This window comes from Erinaceus europaeus, chromosome 6 (genome assembly GCF_950295315.1).
Source record: "Erinaceus europaeus chromosome 6, mEriEur2.1, whole genome shotgun sequence".
Taxonomy (NCBI): domain Eukaryota; kingdom Metazoa; phylum Chordata; class Mammalia; order Eulipotyphla; family Erinaceidae; genus Erinaceus; species Erinaceus europaeus.
In genome coordinates this window covers 63,828,649-63,847,447 of record NC_080167.1, presented here as the reverse complement: position 1 = coordinate 63,847,447, position 18,799 = coordinate 63,828,649, and the positions used below count along the sequence as shown (strand labels likewise).

General features: G+C 56.2%; 1 protein-coding gene across 4 annotated transcripts in view; it reads left to right on the top strand.

The window, feature by feature from the left end:
* DIP2C (disco interacting protein 2 homolog C) overlaps positions 1-18,799 on the top strand; it is a 114,629-nt gene that overhangs the window by 79,543 nt on the left and 16,287 nt on the right. For all 4 annotated transcript variants that reach the window (XM_060192371.1, XM_060192372.1, XM_060192373.1 and 1 more), the window contains 14 exons: positions 4,213-4,338; positions 5,099-5,308; positions 7,021-7,155; positions 8,286-8,405; positions 9,282-9,479; positions 12,847-12,938; positions 13,442-13,552; positions 14,930-15,053; positions 15,367-15,476; positions 15,580-15,682; positions 16,827-16,891; positions 17,569-17,662; positions 17,738-17,857; positions 18,589-18,703. In XM_060192371.1, the coding sequence (XP_060048354.1) occupies positions 4,213-4,338; positions 5,099-5,308; positions 7,021-7,155; positions 8,286-8,405; positions 9,282-9,479; positions 12,847-12,938; positions 13,442-13,552; positions 14,930-15,053; positions 15,367-15,476; positions 15,580-15,682; positions 16,827-16,891; positions 17,569-17,662; positions 17,738-17,857; positions 18,589-18,703 (1,723 nt within the window). The remainder of the gene's footprint in view (positions 1-4,212; positions 4,339-5,098; positions 5,309-7,020; positions 7,156-8,285; positions 8,406-9,281; positions 9,480-12,846; positions 12,939-13,441; positions 13,553-14,929; positions 15,054-15,366; positions 15,477-15,579; positions 15,683-16,826; positions 16,892-17,568; positions 17,663-17,737; positions 17,858-18,588; positions 18,704-18,799) is intronic.

Genomic DNA, 18,799 nt, shown 5'->3' with positions numbered 1-18,799 from the left:
TCCCTAGTAGGGTGTGTCTCTGGGGAAGCTGAGCTCCAGGACACATTGGTGGGGTCTTCAATCCAGGGAAGCCTAGCCAGCATCCTGGTGGCATCTGGAACCTGGTGATTGAAAAGAGAGTTAACATATGAAGCCAAACAATTTGTTGAGCAATCATGGATCCCAAGCTTGGAATAGTGGAGAGGAAGTGTTAGGGAGGTACTCACTGCAAACTCTAGTGTAATCCTGCTTTCAGGTATATATTTTGCAGTAGTTTATGGATACGTGTGCACATAAGCTCTCTCTCACAGAAACTGGTGTATATCTAGGTTATGGGACTTTGTTAGAAAGTGAACTACCTGAGATGAAATTAGAGTGTACTGTTAAAGGAAAGGTCTCACCCGAGTAATGAAGCTGAAGTGTTGTCATTCCACACGTGAAGTCTCTGGATACAGTCTGAGGTGAAGCATGTTGAGATGGCAATCGTTGCTTTGGTTAGGTTGTGATCGGCGGATGCAATATTATTTGGTTTGGATTGGGAGATGCATACGGGAAAGTGGGCCCTATCCAAGGGTGCCAGGACTGGGGGAAGTAGGGGCTCTATAGTGAAGATGTGAGGTTCCTGCTGTCTTAGGGTTCAAAAAGACAATCAATAGTTAATATTATTATCACATTATTTGTTAATTGGGTTAACTTTGAAAAGTCCCTTTGTTATGGTTTGCTGTACAGTACCCAGTATCTTGTATATAGCTGTGCTATTGGAAGCTTCTAATCTACTTGGTCTAGGCTTTTGAGAGAGTCCGCATATCAAATACATAGCCTATATATTAAAAAGATTCAGTTTGTCTTTTGAGAAACTTTGAGACATACAATTGATTTCCCCCTCTCATATTAATTAACTACTGATTTATATGTCTACATTTTGCTAGGAGTGTACATAAAATCCATAATATATTAAAATATATTAATAAATATTTTAAATATTTATTAATATATTTTACATAATAATATATAATTTACATAATAATATATTTTACATAATATATTTTACATAAATATTTTTTAAAAAAATTCCAAAGGCATGAATGACTTAAGGCCAGAGGTAAGACAGGACCACCACAGCTTCTCCCGTGGGCCATGAAGGAACAGCTGTGGGGGACTTCAAACAATGGGACAGTTGGATGAAGAGCAGATATGCCCTCAGGTCTGAAGACACAGAAACCTGGGAGACACAGGGCTCAGTGGAAGAAGCCAGTCTGCAAGGCTTCAGCTCATAGCTTCTGGGAAAGGCAGACTGAGGGAGACTTCTGGGGGTCTTTTGGGCCGTGGAGGAGCGGCAGTGAAGGCAAAACTGGGTTTTGAAAAGACTGATAAACGTTGAAACAGAGGAACAGAGCAGAGGCCAGATGGAACTAGATTATGCAGGGAATTAGGGGGTTGGGTGGAGGCCTAAGCAGATCAGATTCCTTATTTTTTATTTTTTAAAAAACTATTTATTTTCCCTTTTGTTGCCTTTGTTTTTTATTGTTGTTGTAGTAGTAGTTGTTGTTATTGATGTCGTCATTGTTAGATAGGACAGAGAGAAATGGAGAGAGGAGGGGAGGATGGGGAGAGAAAGAAAGACACCTGCAGACCTGCTTCACCACCTGTGAAGCGATTCCCCCGGCAGGTGGGGAGCCAGGGGCTCAAACCGGAATCCTTATGCTGGTCCTTGCGCTTTGCACCACGTGCGCTTAACCCACTGCACTAACGCCCGACTCCCTCCTTATTTTAAAAAGAAACAGTTCCATGTCCACTACATAGATGGAAACAGTGGCTGAATAGCTTCTCGCCAAACATGTACCAGATACAGACCATTTCAAATTCAAGTCATAGCCAACCTTGAAGAAGTAAAAGTGACAGCATACAATTTCAAAGATATCAAGCTGGCCTTCCCCATTCATTCTGGGATGGAGGTCTTGATCAATAGGACACAGGGACAGTGTGAGAAAGGGGGGCGGGGGGAGGATGTTATCTACAGAGAAATCCCCGAACTGCAGGCCATCAGGCGTAAGGAACACTGGCTGATGGCTCAGTGTTGTTTGAACAGAGACTGAGCCTAGTCCTGTCACTGGCAGTGGACGTGAGAATAGAAGTGGGGCCAGGTGGTGGCTGGCCCAGTAGAATGTACAGACTGCCACACGCCAGCGCCTGAGCTGAAGCCCCTGGTCATCTGGGGGGGGGGGCTTCATGAGCCGTAGAGCAGTGTTGCTGGTCTCTCTCTCCTTCCCCTGCCCCTTTCCCTTTTGTGTTCCCACCCCCTTGTCTCTCACCTTCTACTTAAAATCCCAAAAAGGAAACATGCCACGAACAGTAGTCGTTGGTGGTTGTGCAGACATCAAGCCCCAACAGTAAACCTAGAGGAAAAGAAAGACAAAAGAAAAAAAAGGAAAAAAATCCAAAAGATTTGTGTGTGGTAAGATCAAAGACTTTATACGACAACCAATGACAATTCCAGCAGCTGTGTAAGACTGCCATGATGAATAATGTACTCTCATGATGTGGCCAGCTGAGTGAGTGGGCAGGAGTTTAGTGCTGTGCAGACGTCCTGCATGATCTGCTTGGTTGGTTGGTTGGTTTGGGTTTTTTTTTTTTTTTTTTTTCTTCTAATCAGAGCACTGCTAAGCTCCAGCTTATGGTGGAGCTGGGGATTGAACTTGGGACCTTTGGTGTCTCAGGCATGAAAGTCTTTTTGCATACCCACAGTGCTATGTCCCCAGCCTCTTATCTGTCATTGGCCATAACCCAACCCCTGGGTGTTCCTGGCTTTGTAACTTGTGTGTAGAGCCCAGGGTCCAGCCACTGATGAAATGGGAGATATGGGACAGGTAACAGCTCAGCAGATGAAGTGTGCGCTTTACTTGTATGAAGCCTGCGAGCACGGGGCAGCTGTGTGGGTGGTGGAGTGGTGCCATGGTGTCTCTCCTCTCTCTGTCTGGTTTGTTTCTAAGGAGATAGACGGCAATACCCTGCCCAGTCAAAGGCCAGGCTTGGCTGTCTGACACGCTCCAGGTCACAGGACTCTGGCACAGTGGCCCTCAGGGTCTCGATGCTGCCACCCGTGTCCCTCTCTGTCCTGAGGCTCATGGCTCGTGGCTGCTGTGTCATCTCTCCTGCTCGGTCATCCAGCCAGTGTTGTGTGTCTACAGCTGAGCTCATGCTGGGTGGGAGGTGCTGCTGGGGTCCGCCCTGGAGCCTGGATGCTGGTCCCCGCTCAGCAGGTGACGGAGGGGCTGGCGGTCCTCCTGAGGCAGCTCCCAGGTGGGGAAGAGCCTGTGCAGGGGCTGCCTGAGAGGTGGATAGCTGAGCCCGGGGTGGCCTGTCCATTGTGGCTCTGAGGATGGCTGGCTCCGGCTTTGGGCACCACTGGACCTAGGGAGGGCAGTCCATCTGCTGCTGTCTAGTGACATGGTGTCTCTAGTCAGCTGCTGAGTTCAGCCCTCCACACACAAGTTGCTCCGGGCAGGGCCTTTGTGACACTCAGGGCTCCACTGTGCCATCTTTTCCCTCCCTGGGTACCTCAGAGTTACGGGGAGCCCCGATCAAATGACTGCAGTGAAGGAGTGAGACCGGCTGACTGTGCCCTGGCCTCGGATCCCACTCCTGCCTGCCTGTGCCCCAGCCTGGCCTCGGTGTGTCAGAGGAGCGGGGATCAGCCTCCCCACCCCGCATCCCTGGGCTGCATCGCCTGCCACGCTCTCTGACCATCGTGGCTGAGTGTATTGGCCTGGATCCCTGATTATTCTGAGAAAAGCCAGGCCACAATGGCTTTCTCTTGCAGAGTGGATGCCCAGCTCTGGTCCCTTGTCTCCCTTTGGTGTGGCCTCCAGGCCTCTGTATTTCAGTCAGACTGGAGTCCCTAGATCTCACAGCCTCACAGAGGTGAATGCTCATGGTAGTTTCATAGGAATGAGCCCTAAGGGCCAAAAGCCCGGTGCTGGGTGCCAACTCTGGAAGGTGCCTGTGAGGCCACCACTGACAGCCTTGTGCCGGCCAGCTCCCACAGGGTGCAGAGCAAGGGGTGAAGTCTGGAGACTCCCCAGATGCTCAGGTGCTGGGGCCGCAGAGCAAGTGAGGGCCGTGTGCAGCTGCCTTGGGCGTGGCCTGTTCTGCCAGCCGCTCCCAGCTCCCCCTCCTGGGGCACTGCTCCCTCAGGCCATGAGGCAGAGGGTGACCGGCTGCTTCTTGTCGCAGACGTGCACACGGAGGCCGTGCAGGCTGCGCTGGCCAAGCACAAGGAGAGGAAGATGGCCGTGCCTATGCCCTCCAAGCGCCGGTCCCTGGTGGTGCAGACCTCCATGGATGCCTACACGCCACCAGGTGAGTGAGGCCGCTGTGCAGCAGCCCCAGGTCAAGGAGGCCCCCAGTGCAGCACCCCCGGGTGAGGGAGCCTCTCCGCCCCACCCCCAAATCCCCCAGCTCAGTCAGCCAGGCTGAGTTTCCAGAATCATCACTGTAGACAGAAGCTGTCTTCTCTAGACTCACTGGGAAGGGAGTTGCCCGGCCCTGTGCACCTGTGTGTGTGGCTGTGCAGACGGCACCCTTTCCAGCCCCCGGTGGAGACCTGCAGCTATGCGAGACTTTCAGAGCCCTGGGCAGCCTGCTCCCTCAGCTCTTCGCTTCCTCTCACCCTGCTACACACCTTCTCAGGTCTGAGCTACAGACGCTCCTCCCGCCCAGGGAGGGGACCAGATGTTGCTGGCCTTCAGCAGACTCTGAAACACCTCAGAGGTCAGCGTTTCTTAGCAGACGCTACCCTCAGCCCCTCTGTAAGCTTCTCCCCAGACTTCAGAGTGTGGACGTGGGCACGTGTGTTCCTGTCCCACACTGTCATGTCAGTCCCCTGCACACTGAAGGGCTTTTCAGGCAGGTCATTGCTTGAGCAGTCTGTGTCTCTGTTCCTGTCCAGCAGTTCCAGGTGCTCAGAAAAGAGCTGTGTGGGTCATCGTGTGGGATGTGCTGGTTCTCCTTCTCCACGGTTCCAGCTCTGCTCCCCTCTCTTCACACCATGCCTGAGGCTCTGCTCTCTCTCTCACCATGGCCCCTGAGCTCTGGTGCTCATCTGCCCCCTTCTCCACAGACACGTCCTCGGGTTCAGAAGATGAGGGTTCCGTGCAGGGTGACTCGCAAGGGACGCCCACGTCCAGCCAGGGCAGCATCAACATGGAGCACTGGATCAGCCAGGCCATCCACGGCTCCACCACCTCCACCACCTCCTCCTCCTCCACGCAGAGTGGGGGCAGCGGCGCCGCCCACAGGCTGGCGGACGTCATGGCCCAGACGCACATAGGTGAGTGCCCCCCTGGCCTCTGCTGACGTCTTCTTTCCAGGTACAGAGTGGGAGATGAGGGAGGAGTCAGAACAGACACCACAGCGCTGCCTCACCCCCTCCTGTGCACGGTGCTTCCTGTGGTGCCTGGGTCTCAAACCCGGGTCCTCAGCATGGTACAGCGTGTGCTTTACCAGCTGAGCTCACCCTGGCCCCTGTGAGCATTTTCAGGTGCCGAAGCTCCTCTCTCTGTGGTTTGAGCTTGGAACCTGGCCCAGTGGCTTGCGAGGACAGGGTGGGTGTGGAATGCCCTCGCCTGCTTGCATCCCAGCCTTGCACACATGTGTTGGGCTTAGTTTGCACACGTGGGGTTTTCAGCATCTCTTGGTGAGACAGACGTGAGCATGGGCGTCACTGGCCCCAGCTCTAGCTCAGGGCACAGTTTTGCACAGGAGAGAGAATGGTGTGTCCACTGAAGCCGGGTCCCCATGCTCGTGTGTCTCTGTGGAGCCTCCACACAGCTCTTGAATACCAGATGTTGCATTGGCTTCTGTTCTGGCACAGAGTGAAGTCCCTAGACTAGCTGGGAATGTTCTTCAAATCCTAAAGAAAAACCAGAAAGTAAGTAGTTGCAACCTGACTTGAAACTTTGCTGAGAGAGAAGAATGGAAAGCGCCTGGCGCCCGGCACCGAGCCAGGCAGCTTGCTGCACTGGACCTGCTGGGGTCTCCAAAAGCGGGATTTCAGGGATCAGGCAGAAGCACCACACACCTGCACAAGCCACTGAGCGTGCAGAGAACCGTTTCTGACCTCTAGGCAGGAAAGCCCGGCAGGGGCTGCACGAGGCTGCTGGGCCTTATGTGGTTGGGGTGAAACCCCTGCCCTGTAAAGGGTGCTGAGGACGCACGTCTCCGAGTGAGGCCAGGGAGGCTGCTCTCCTATGCCTCTGCTTCTACTGCGTCTGTGTATCCCACACACCCAACGCTGGCAGTGACCTGAGGATAGTCCCCTTCCTGGTGCACTTCTGGAAGGCCTGGAGTGAGCCCTCTCTGGCACTCACCCAGGAAGGATGCCTCCAGCCTTGCGCGCGGACACCAGAATGTGCTCCAGACAATGAGGGAAGGGAGGCATGCCTCCCACATGAAGGGCGGAAACAGCAGAGCAGACAGCCTTGCTGCACGTCTCCAGTGGAGTTGTGTGAAGTCTGGAGGTGGAGGTGACTCCTGGCGGGTCCCTGCAGGATCACCAGCAATGCTCATGGCTCGCGTGTGGACTGGCATGCATTTCCCTTGGCCGGATGTCCACCAGGTGACTGCCCTGTCCAGGTTGCTTTAGACTTCACTGTCTGGCGTTAGTGCTTCAGGTCAGGGCAGGTGTTGAGAGCCAGGGCGAGTTGGGGAACCGTGTGGGGTCAGATGAAGTGTGTTCAGGACCGGTCAGGGCAGATGTGTGTCCCCCCCCACGGGACTAGAGGAAGCTGGGGAGTTGGTTCCACTGTGCAGGCCAGAACCTGAGTCCTCGCCCAGCAGCCTCACAGCTGCCGGCCTCTGCTCTACCGTCCGGCAGCTTTACTCTGCCGGCTGGCTCAGCAGACTCCTGTGTGATGGTCAGTCGGAGTTGTGCCCGGTGCCTGTGTTCGAGCCACGGAGTGGCCTGAGCAGCTGGTTCTTCTGAGGACAGGCAGCTTGGAAACCCTGGTGGTCATCAGAGACATGTGCTTCATTTCTCTACAGAGAATCACTCTGCACCTCCTGACGTGACCACTTACACCTCAGAACACTCGCTCCAAGTGGAGAGGCCCCAGGGCTCCACCACCTCTAGGACGGCACCAAAGTACGGCAACGCCGAGCTCATGGAGACTGGAGATGGTACGTCCTCAGCAGAGTCCCTGCTGGCCCCCCTGGCTCCCCTGTCCTTCCAGAGACCCCCCACCTCCCACCCCTGCCTGTGTCTCCCCTGCGGGGTGCCTCCTCAGATGCTCAGCTCGCTGGTCATCCCCTCCCACAGAGGGTGGCAGCTCAGGGAAGGCAGGTCACTCCCAACCCAACCAAGATTGAATTCTTACAGGGAAGGAAATGCTGCAGGGATTTTGTCAAGGGGGGAAATAAGAGATTTTTCTGAGTTGCTGCCATCTCTGGGACGTGAGGACACGTCATGTCTAGCTCTGTAGACAGGCTAGCATGCTCACGAGCAGGGACCCTGCTCAGAAGGGTTCATGGAGCCCTGCGTCAGGTGAGAGGGGGCTGTGGGTCAAGCCCTGGGGGCCTGGCCACCCATGGGGGTCTCTGTGGTCCTGTCCTGGCAACCTGGTCACCCATGGGGTCTCTGCGGTCCTGTCCTGGCAGCCCTGCCACCCACAGGGGTCTCTGCGGTCCTGTCCTGGCAGCCCTGCCACCCACAGGGGTCTCTGCGGTCCTTTCCTGGCAGCCTGGCCACCCACGGGGGTCTCTGCGGTCCTGTCCTGGCAGCCTGGCCGCCCACGGGAGTCTCTGCGGTCCTGTCCTGGCAGCCTGGCCGCCCACAGGGGTCTCTGCGGTCCTGTCCTGGCAGCCTGGCCACCCACAGGGGTCTCTGCTGTCCTGTCCTGGCCCAACTCAGGACAGCCATGAGCTGCTTGCATTCTGGGATGGACATAACTCTCCTTCCTGCTGTTCTGAAGGCCCCTCCTTCCAGGACCCTGAGTGGTAGCAGTGAGTCTGGGCCAGCACCCCCAGAGCCTCAGCAGTGCCCTCCCCACCCCCGTGTGCTCTGTGCTCGGGTTTGTGGCATGGTCAGTGCCCTGTGCCTGGCTGGCATGGACGGTACCTGCTCAGCTGCAGGCTGGTGGTTAGCACCCCAAGCCCAGACCCTAGCTAGGTGGTTAGTGCCCATGCCCAGTGCTGGCAGGAATGGTCAGTCCCCATGCTCAGTGCTGGCTGGGTAGTCAGTGCCCCATGTCCTGTGCCCAGCGCCAGCTGGGTGGTCACTGCCCCGCTCCACTCACTGCCCCTTCTTACAGGCGTGCCGGTGAGCAGCCGGGTGTCAGCCAAGATTCAACAGCTTGTCAACACCCTCAAACGACCCAAGCGGCCGCCCTTGAGGGAATTCTTTGTGGATGACTTTGAGGAGCTGTTAGAAGGTGAGTGCTCCCCACCCCCCACCCCCGTGACTGGTGGTACTTCCCCCAGAGTCACATTACCATTCAGGGGTCACCACAGTGGTGTGGAGGAGGACCAGGAGCCGAGCTTCCCCGTGAGGCCTGTACAAGTCAGTCAGCACCTTTGGAGGAGTGGAGGAGGGGAATGCAGAGTGCCTGGCCCCCCTGCAGATGGAGGAAGGGAGATACCCTGACTCCTCTTAGCCAGCCCCTCCCTGTCCTTTGTACCAGGCCGGGCTGGCACCATTGGGGAGAGGAAGATGCTTGGCTTCTCGCTGTGCACATGGGGGCGCTTTGGGTCTGCTTCCCTAGAGACCCCTTTGTTTGTTTTAGTGGAGGAAGCATGCCCAGCAGAGCTTGGGGCTGGGAGTGGCTACAGCAGGTCTCTGTCCTCCTCTCGGCTTTTGAGGGCGAAGCGTCAGCAGCACAACAGCACTCTGACTCAGAGCTGCCAGTGTCACTACCTGCTTTTGACCAGCTGCTGTAGCCAGGTTGCTGAAGGCAGTGGCGTCCTGCCTGCTGTGTCCTCCGGAGCTTCTGTGGACTGACGCGAGCGGTGCCCTCTGTCTGTCCCAGGTGTGGCCATTTTTCCCGACTCACACCTGCGGGCTTGGTCTCTAGTTTCTTTAAAAAGCATTAATGAAGCGGGGGTTAGATAGCATCGTGGTTACGCAGAGAGACTCTCATGTCTGAGGCTCCAAAGTCTCAGGTTCAATCCCCTGCACCACCACAAGCCAGAGGTGAGCAGTTCTCTGGTAAAAACAACACCAACAACAAAACTAAAAAAAAGCATAATGAAACAGTTATGCTGACAGGGAGCCATTTCTGTCTGAATCCTTTGTGTTCAAATGTTCCTAGTTCAACAACCAGATCCAAACCAGCCGAAGCCAGAGGGAGCCCAGATGCTGGCCATGCGTGGGGAGCAGCTGGGCGTGGTCACAAATTGGCCCCCATCCTTAGAAGCTGCGTTACAGCGATGGGGGACCATCTCGCCCAAGGCCCCATGCTTGACCACGATGGACACGAACGGGAAGCCCCTGTACATCCTCACTTACGGTAACTCACAGGGCTGACCCCCAGGCCTGCCGACCCCTGCAGTGTGTCTGCTCCAGACCACCTCAGCGTCTGCTTCTCATTGCCTGTCTCTACTCATATGTTTACCATCCATGTTAGCATGTGCTGTGCGTGAGTCTTGGTTTTTACTTGGAAAATGTGAGAAAGCAGCGCATTCCAGATGCGGTTAAAATTCACGTGAAGGTAAGATGAAGGTGTCTGTCGACTGGTGTGAGGAAAACTGCAGGCCTGGGACTGTCCCTGCACAAATACTACTCTAGATGAGGAGATGGAGACAGAAGCCAGGAAATAAGATTTGTTCCGGGGGCTGGAGAAATAGCCCAGTGGTTTCTGCAACAGGTTTTCATACCTGAGGCACCAGAGGTCCTGGATTCAGTCCCTAGCGCCTCCATAAGCCAGAGCTGAACAGTGCTCCAGTGAAAGAAAGAAAGAAAGAAAGAAAGAAAGAAAGAAAGAAAGAAAGAAAGAAAGAAAGAAAAAAGAAAAAGAGAGGAAGGGAAAGAAAGAAAAAAGCTGTTTAATTCCAAGGACTTTGGTATAATCGACCCCACTATTTAAAGTACGTCTTGTAGCTTTTTCTGCAACTCCGGAATTTAGCTTCCTGCAAGTCTGAGTGTAGCAAAATCCCCAGCTGAGAAATTTCTGATCTTTAGTGGGAAATGGAGAGGCGAAGGGATGTGAGCAGATTTGCAAAAATGGCTTTGACATAATTATGTTTCCCGCTTCCCATGAGAAATTTACAGCGCATGCTAAGGAGCACGGACTCACAGTGATAAAAAAAAAAAAATCAAATCAGGCTGAGTGTCTGTTTCTGCCTGCCTGCCTTGGTGGACAAGCCAGGCTGTCCCCTGGCCCTGCTCCGGCTCTGAGGGAGGCGACCGTGAGCTTGCTTTCTCCTGCCCTGCCTTTCCTGGCTTCACTCTTGCTCCAGCGCCTCATGGCCTTTTGGGGGGTGTGGTGTTTGACATGCGTCTCAGCTCCTCTGTCGACTTCAGGTATTGTTCCTGGAGTGTGTGAGAGCTGGGGGCTCCTCAGCTGCACCTGCTTCAAACCTGGGAGTGATGACAGTCTGGGTGTGGGGTGCGGGTGGTGTGGAGCAGGCCAGCTCTCTCGCCTGCTCTGCAGCCTCCTGAACCAGTCAGAGACTGGCACAATGCTCCTTTCCCGCATCAGCAGTCTGCTCGCTGCTTCTCTTTGAAAAAGACCAAGTGCGCATCTAAAGCGGTGCCAAACGTATGTTTTGCCCACTTCCAGCTCTCTATTGTAGGCTGGCTTTTGTAGGAGATGGTGGTAATGATCAGCCTTCATAGTTCAGACTGAGAGTGAAGTTGAAACTTGTACAGAGCAGAAGGACGCTAACTGACTGTAATCAAATCGATTTCCCCCCTTTCAGGGCATTGATCTTTTTCAGTGACAGCCAGTTGATTGGAAGGCACCGCGTTCTTGTTTACCCAGCCATCATAATTCCCTAATATTGTTGACATTCAAGAGATCTCGAGGCACACAATGTTTGTACTTTCCTTAGAAAACAGTCGCTCCAGCAGCCGGGCAGTAGCGCAGCCAGTTAAGTGCACATGGTGCAAAGTGGAAGGACTGGCGTAGGGATCCCGGTTCCAGCCCCCGGCTCCCCACACCTGCAGGGGGAGTCGCTTCACAGGTGGTGAAGCAGGTCTGCAGGTGTCTATCTTTCTCTCCTCCTCTCTGTCTTCCCCATCTCTCTCCATTTCTCTCTGTCCTATCCAACAAAGAACAACATCAACGACACCAGTAATAACCACAACAAGGCTACAACAACAAGGGCAACAAAAGGGGGGGGTAAATGGCCTCCAGGAGCAGTGGATTCATTGTGCAGGCACCGAGCCCCAGCAGTAACCCTGGAGGCAAAAAAAGAAAAGAAGAAAAGAAAACAGTCATTCCCTGGGTTATTTTCGATGAGCCAGTGGCTGCTTTTCAGGGAACATACCTTCTCTGGATGAAGGTCCACACCTCTGACCCTAGCAGGTAGACAGCGCACCTTGATTTTGGTCATTAAAATCCACATGAAAATACGCTGCAAAGTTGAAGTAGAGCGTTTACAGTTGAAAGACGAGCCCTACACTGCTCCCTCTTCTAGGAAGAGGCTGCCCAGGTGGCTCTGACAGCGGGCGTCCACCTGGTCACTGAGCAGGAGGCCTTTCTGCTGCACTCGGGCCATTCGATGCTGAGTAGGAGTGCTGGACAGTGCTGAGCAAAGGCAGGCACCCTCGCCAAGGAAAGGCTCAGAACCCTGCAAGTTTATCTGAGCTGGTACTTAAAAAAAAAAAAAATCAAGGTTCCATTGGATTGTCAGGTTCATTGGATTTGTCAAACCCAGGTTTGACAGAGCCTCCTGCTTCTGCCCCAAACAGGAAAAGACTCTTCCATCCAAAGCCGGTCACTGCCTCTCAGTTATTTACTTACTTTTTGCCTCCAGGGTTATCGCTGGGACTCGGTGCCTGCACTACAGATCCACTGCTCCTGGAGGCCATTTTTTCTCTTTTGTTGTCTACTGTTGTTATTATTGTTGTTGCTGCTGTTGTTGTTGGATAGGAGAGAGAGAGAGAAATCAAGAGAGATGGGGAGGACAGAGAGAAGGAGAGAAAGATAGACACCTGCAGACCTGCTTCACTGCTTGTGAAGCGACCCCCCTGCAGGTGGGGAGCTGGGGGCTCAAACTGGGATCCTTGCACCGGTCCTTGCGCTTTGTGCCATGTGCACTTAACCCATTGCACTACCACCCAGCCCCTGTTTGTTTGTTTGCTTATTTATTTATTTTTAAGTCCCACTTAGTGACATTTTGTCTAACATTCCAGACTACAAAATAAAATTGAAAGTATTTGTCATAATCTTTCAGTTGGCATTTTTCTCCTGACCGTCTGAAGTCTGGGGCTGGGGTATTAGGAGCGAAGACTTGAGGGACCTTGGGCAGGGCATGTGGGGGGACCATGGGCTTCTGTCTGGGGCTGATAGAAATGTGTTGCCTTGCCACCTGCAGTGGCCGCATGGTCCCTAGGCCACGTGGCTTTGTGGGGATCCCAGTGAGCACGGCCGGCTTTGCTGAGACCTGTTACTGGAGACCTTCCCCCGATTCCGTGGATGCCTCTCCTGGGCACTGGTCACTGTGGTGCTCTGCTTGTGGCAGTTTCTGCTCCCCCTTCCTTGCTCTGCTGCCGCGTCTCCGCTCTGCTTGCTGTGGGGCCCCGGCCAGTTCCCCGCAGCGTCTCGTCCACACCAGGGCCAGGAGTGATGTGTAGACTTTAGAGGATGCCACCCTGTGGTGGAATTGCCGCATCCCCTGTGCTGAAGATGCCTCTCATCTCTGCCTCTGCAGGCAAGCTCTGGACACGGAGCATGAAGGTCGCCTATAACATCCTGCACAAGTTGGGGACCAAGCAGGAACCCATGGTGCGGCCCGGAGACAGGGTGAGTGCCGACCTCATGCCACTGGTGCCAGAGCCAGGTCCCCAGACTCAGCTCCGCCCCCAAACTCTCCTCAGCCAGCCCCTCAAACTCCAGCCAGCCAGTCCCTCTAAACTCTATACTTAGCCCTCCCACTCTGCCCAGGCATCTCCCAAAGTTCACCCAGTCAGCCCTGCTCTCTCCCCTTCCCCTCTTGCTCTCTCAACAGACTGGGGGCTGGAGCAGCTCTGCTGTGCCACTCCGCCTGTCCCTGAGTGTGGTTCCCATGTGTGGTCCCTGTCCCCTGGCCTGGGGTGTGTGTGTGTGGGGGGTGGTCACTGATGCTGCCCAGCCTTGGGCAGTAGACACTTCAGTCTGTGGAGCCTCCACTGGTCCTGGAACTGTGGGGCACATGGTGACTGTTCGTGGCTGTGGTAGCAGCACTGATCTGGCTGCCCCATTGTCCCCAGATGTCCAGGGCCCTGTGGGGTGGGGAGGTGCTCTGTGCTGAAGGCCCTCTCCTGCAGGTGGCACTGGTGTTCCCCAACAACGACCCCGCTGCCTCCATGGTGGCCTTCTATGGCTGCCTGCTGGCCGAGGTTGTGCCTGTCCCCATCGAGGTGCCGCTCACAAGAAAGGTGAGGACGCCCCCTGGTCCCTAGACAGTGACCGGCACGGCCCACCCTCAGCGGTGGCTGCTGTGACTTCCCACTGGGGCCCATCCTCAGTGCCACGTGAGGTCAGGAGAGACGCCCCTGAAGCCCTTGTGGAGGAGTCTGGGCTGGGCGTCCATAGAGGTCGTCCACTGGGGAAGCGTCTCTGCGCCACCCAGGTCCCCGGGGCCACACCTGCCAGTGACTGCAGTGGTGGTGGCTTTGGGGGACTCCCCGGGGGAACTGGTTCTCAGGGGAGCATGTGCTTTGGAGGTTGGTTTTCCTGTCCCTGCTGTCCCCCAGGAAGAGCAGGGGCCTACCATGGCCCGGTGACCCAGGGACTAGTGGCCTTGTTTCCTGTGCCCACAGCCTGCCATCCATTGGCCCCCAGGAGGTGGGCATGGAGAGCGGGGCTGCCCCATACCTGCCTCGTGTCTCCTCCACTAGCCAGTGCCAGGTGATGTTTGTCAACGATCAGTGATGCAGCCAGAAAACAGGATTCCCTGAGTAGTTTGGCTAAGTCAGACCCAGGGAGGGTTGAGGAGTCTCTGACATGGCCAGGTGGTCAGAAGCACCTGCTGTCTGAGGAGGGGCATGGGGTTGCACGGGTGTCTAAGGAAGGGCATGGGGTTGCAGGGGTGTCCGAGGAAGGGCATGGGGTTGCAGGGGTGTCTGAGAAGGGGCACGGGGTTGCAGGGGTGTCTGAGGAAGGGCACGGGGTTGCAGGGGTGTCTGAGGAAGGGCACGGTGTTGCAGGGGTGTCTGAGGAAGGGCACAGGGTTGCAGGGGTGTCTGAGGAAGGGCATGGAGTTGCAGGGGTGTCTGAGGAAGGGCACGGTGTTGCAGGGGTGTCTGAGGAAGGGCATGGGGTGTGCTATGTGTCTGAAGAGGGCTGTGAGGTGTCCAGGGGTCTCTGAGGAGGGCTGTGAGGTGTTCAGGGATATCAGAAGAGTGGTGTGGCATGCCCAGGGGTGTCTAAATTGAGATGTTCGATGTCCAGGGATGTCTAGGAAGGTGTGGGTCCTCTTAGAGGTGCAGCTTATCCAGGGTGTGTAGGGGAGCGTTTAGTATCCAAGGTGGCCCGGAGCCCCGGGAGCGTCTGAGGGATCGGCATGGGTGTCTAGGTGCCTTGCTGAGACACACATGCTCACCACATAGGTGCTCCAGTGAGCCTGCCCCTCCCCCCACACGTGCCAGCCCTGCACTCAGCTGCCTGCACGTGAGGATACAGACAGCCACATGTCACCAGGGGTCACAGCTAGGGTTCGAGCCCATTTGGGTGGCAGCCTGGCCCTGGTTCCGGGAGGTTCTCTGCCACAGCACCGAGGCCGAGCCGTCACCTGTCTGCTTCCTTCCTCTCAGGATGCAGGAAGCCAGCAGATCGGCTTCTTGCTGGGCAGCTGTGGCGTGACGGTGGCCTTGACAAGTGACGCCTGCCACAAGGGCCTGCCCAAGAGCCCCACCGGAGAGATCCCGCAGTTCAAAGGTGTGTGGTGGCCAGGCCCCCAGACCTTGTGGAAGCTTCCCCGGGAGGTGGCCGTGCAGCTCTCTCCGTCCCCTACCCGCCATGGGCCCTGCCTGCAGCTGCCTCCTGCGTGCTCCCTGCTGGGGTTGGTGTCCACATGGTTCTGCCCATGTCTCTGTGTTGCCCAGTACACCCCCTCCCACCTCCCATGGTCCTGGCGGCGCTGCCGCTGCCCTGGGCCACATGTGGCTGAGCCGAGGGCCAGGTGTCCAGCTGGGCCTGGAGGGCATTTTGCAGCCGTGGGCCGTGCTGATCAGTCTTGTCCCCCGGACAGGGTGGCCGAAGCTACTGTGGTTTGTCACGGAGTCCAAGCACCTGTCCAAGCCGCCCAGAGACTGGTTCCCGCACATTAAAGATGCCAACAATGACACGGCCTACATTGAGGTCAGTCTCTGAGGGGTTGGGCGGCCACACACCGGGCCCTGGGCCTCACGGTGGCCGGTGCAGGCGGGGCCGGCTCCCACCCTCCATCTGCGTCTCCTTTCAGTACAAGACGTGCAAGGATGGCAGCGTCCTGGGGGTGACGGTGACGAGGATGGCGCTACTTACGCACTGCCAGGCCCTCACGCAGGCCTGTGGCTACACAGAAGGTAAGGCGCTGGCTGGGGCCCATGGGGGGCACCACTGGCAATAGCCTCCGAATGGCATGGGGGGCCTGCTGTCCCACAGACTCTCCCAGTGAGCTCCACACTAACACTGGGGGGTGGGGGGGTGTCTTCTCTCAGGACTCATTGTTGGGACCAGGCCCCACCCTCACCACTTCACTGATCCACAGCTCCCCCTTTCTCTAGGGGTCCCCCAGCCACAGACATGGGACCCCAATTCAAGTTTGGGGAGACTTATCCATCCACACACTTGTTCATTCATCCTTCCTCCTATCTGTCTTCATCCTCCCATCCGTCCGTCCATCCATCCATCCATCCATCCATCCATCCATCCATCCATCCGTCATCCCCATCTACACACCTCTCCTCCAATCCATCTGTTCATCTCTTTATCCATCTATCCATCCATCTGTGCATCCATACATCATCTCTATCTCTCCATCTAGCCACCCTCCCTCCTATCAAGTCATCCATCCTTCTGTCCCTCTGTCATCCATCCTTCCTTCTGTCCATTATTTGACCACAGTAGCGTCTGACCAGTTAGAATCCAGGGTTCTTGGTGGCATGGGCTGTACTTCTAGGAGTCCAGGATTCAGGGCCTGGCCATCACCAGTGTCCCTGAGGACAGCAGCACCCCAGAACCAGAGAAAGTGGGTCATCAGTGTGAGCTTGAAACCCATGTGGACGGGGGGGGGTATGCTAAGTTGGGCAGAAAGACAGACACAGACGGACAGCCCACTCTTGTGGGGAGCAGGGCAGGACAGAACACAGACTGGAGTCTGCTGACAGCAGGATGGGTAGGAGAGGCCCTTGCTGGAGAGGCTCTCTGGCACCCTTTGGAGAAGGGGTTTCCTCTTCTGAGGGGGATCCAAGTGAAGAAGAAGCCTCCAGGTGCCCTGCTCCTTATTGCTTAGCAACCCAGGCTTCACCTCCTCCCTGAAAGTGAAGAGAATTCTGGGTGCATGGGGAGGAACGACTACAGATCACCCTGTCACATGTGTCAGAGGCTCATGGCATCACTTGCTGGTGTCTGGAGGGGAAGGCTTGAGGCTGCGGAATCCCACGGGATGGTGTGGGGACTGCCCACCCACACTGGCCTGCTGTGATGTGGGGTCTCTGGTGTGTGCAGCTGAGACGATCGTGAACGTGCTGGATTTCAAGAAGGACGTGGGCCTCTGGCATGGCATCCTGACGGTGAGTGCCCTGCAGTCCCTAGGAAGGCACGGGCTCAGCAGGGCAGAGTCAGAGGTCAGAGTCAGGTCCAGGAGCCGAGCACCTGGGGCCAGAGCACTCTGGGTCACCCACAGAGGTCAGAGGTCACCCCCAGGAGCAGTGCTCCCAGAGGCTAGCAGTTCTCACTTGTGTGGGACCCCATGCTGATGCCACAGCACTCAGCCCAGATTGGGAGCAGATACCTTCTCTTCCCTGTGCCTGTGGATCACAGGCTCTGGTGACATCCTCGCTTCCTGTCAGCTACCCAGCCTTGCTCTGGGAAGTTTCTGAGCCATGGCTGCAGAGGCTTTGCTCCCCACTGTGGGGTCCCCCTGGCTTAAGGACCCTCATTACAGCCCCCCTGGAAGCCCTCTTGGTGTTCCCTCAAGTTCCCCTGAGGACCAGTACCCGCCTCACCACCCCGGGGGCGGGCAGGGCTTGGAGGTCCATGCTAGGCTCCCAGGGTGCAGGCCCTCAGCTCCACAGGCAGGCTCGTGTGTGCAGGTACCCCCCCCCTCACAGCCCTGTGCACTGTCCTCAGGAGCAAGTGTGGGGTCCCCCACAGGTGGGCCTCTGCCTACCAGGCCCCCGTAGAGCTGTCCCCAAGAGCAGCAGTGGGTTGTCATCGGCGGGGCCCTCACACCTGTCTGCCTCCACAGAGCGTCATGAACATGATGCACGTCATCAGCATCCCCTACTCGCTGATGAAGGTGAACCCCCTGTCCTGGATCCAGAAGGTCTGCCAGTACAAAGGTGCGTGGGCCGGGCACCGCTCCCCCCACCCCCTCGCCCTGGTTGCCCGCAGCTGACTCCTCCCTTCTCCTCCAGCGAAGGTGGCGTGTGTCAAGTCCCGGGACATGCACTGGGCGCTGGTGGCTCACAGAGACCAGAGGGACATCAACTTGTCCTCCCTGCGCATGCTGATCGTGGCCGATGGTGCCAATCCCTGTGAGTGCCCACCCTGGTGCCTTGACCTCTGTCCTGGTGACTGAGCGCAGCTCCGCCCAGTGACCACGACTCTTCAGGAAGTGTCACTGGACTCTCCTGTGGCTTTCACTGTGGGAAGTCAGTCATTCCAGGAGGATTTCCTCGTCAAATCCCGTAGCTCAAGTGGCTCATGTAGAAACTACTCAGATGCTGCCAGCACTCCCTGAGGAGAGCTCCTGTCAGCGGGACCCAAAGCCCTGCGAGCTTGATTATTTTGGTGTTTTTTTTCTTTGCTGCTTTTTGATAGAGCGTGAGACAGAGAGGAGAGACACCTGGAACACAGTTCCATAACTCATGAAGCTTCAGCCCCTGCAGGTGGGAACCAGGGCCTTGAACCCAGGTCCTTGAGCTTTGTAGCACCCACGCACAGGGCAGCTTCCCCAGTCCCAAGTCAATGGTGCAGGCCTTGTTTTACCTGCACTCTGCAGAGCAGGTCTCTCACAGTGGGTGGGGTCCCTGGGGGACATATGTGGGAGGCTGCTGAGGGGTTGGGGCCTGTCCCGCACACTCTGCCCCATGCAGGCTAGCGCAGCAAAGGGCTTCTTTCACCACGACTGCTGCACCTAGAAGTTGTAGTTTTCTCTCCCGCTGCTGCTCCGTGTCCACACCCTCGTTCCTCACAGGCTGAGCTATGGGGTGGTCGGCAGGAGGTGGCTTCCGCTGTCTGACTCCCGTCCCCTCTCTCACTCCAGGGTCTATTTCTTCCTGCGACGCGTTTCTCAATGTCTTCCAGAGCAAGGGCCTGCGGCCGGAGGTCATCTGTCCTTGTGCCAGCTCCCCCGAGGCGCTCACCGTGGCCATCCGGAGGTAGGGCTGTGGGCAGGGTGGGCACGGGTGGGCACTGAGACCTGAGACCGCTCAGAGGCCTGGAAGTCACGTGCACACATTCTGTTTGAGTGGAAA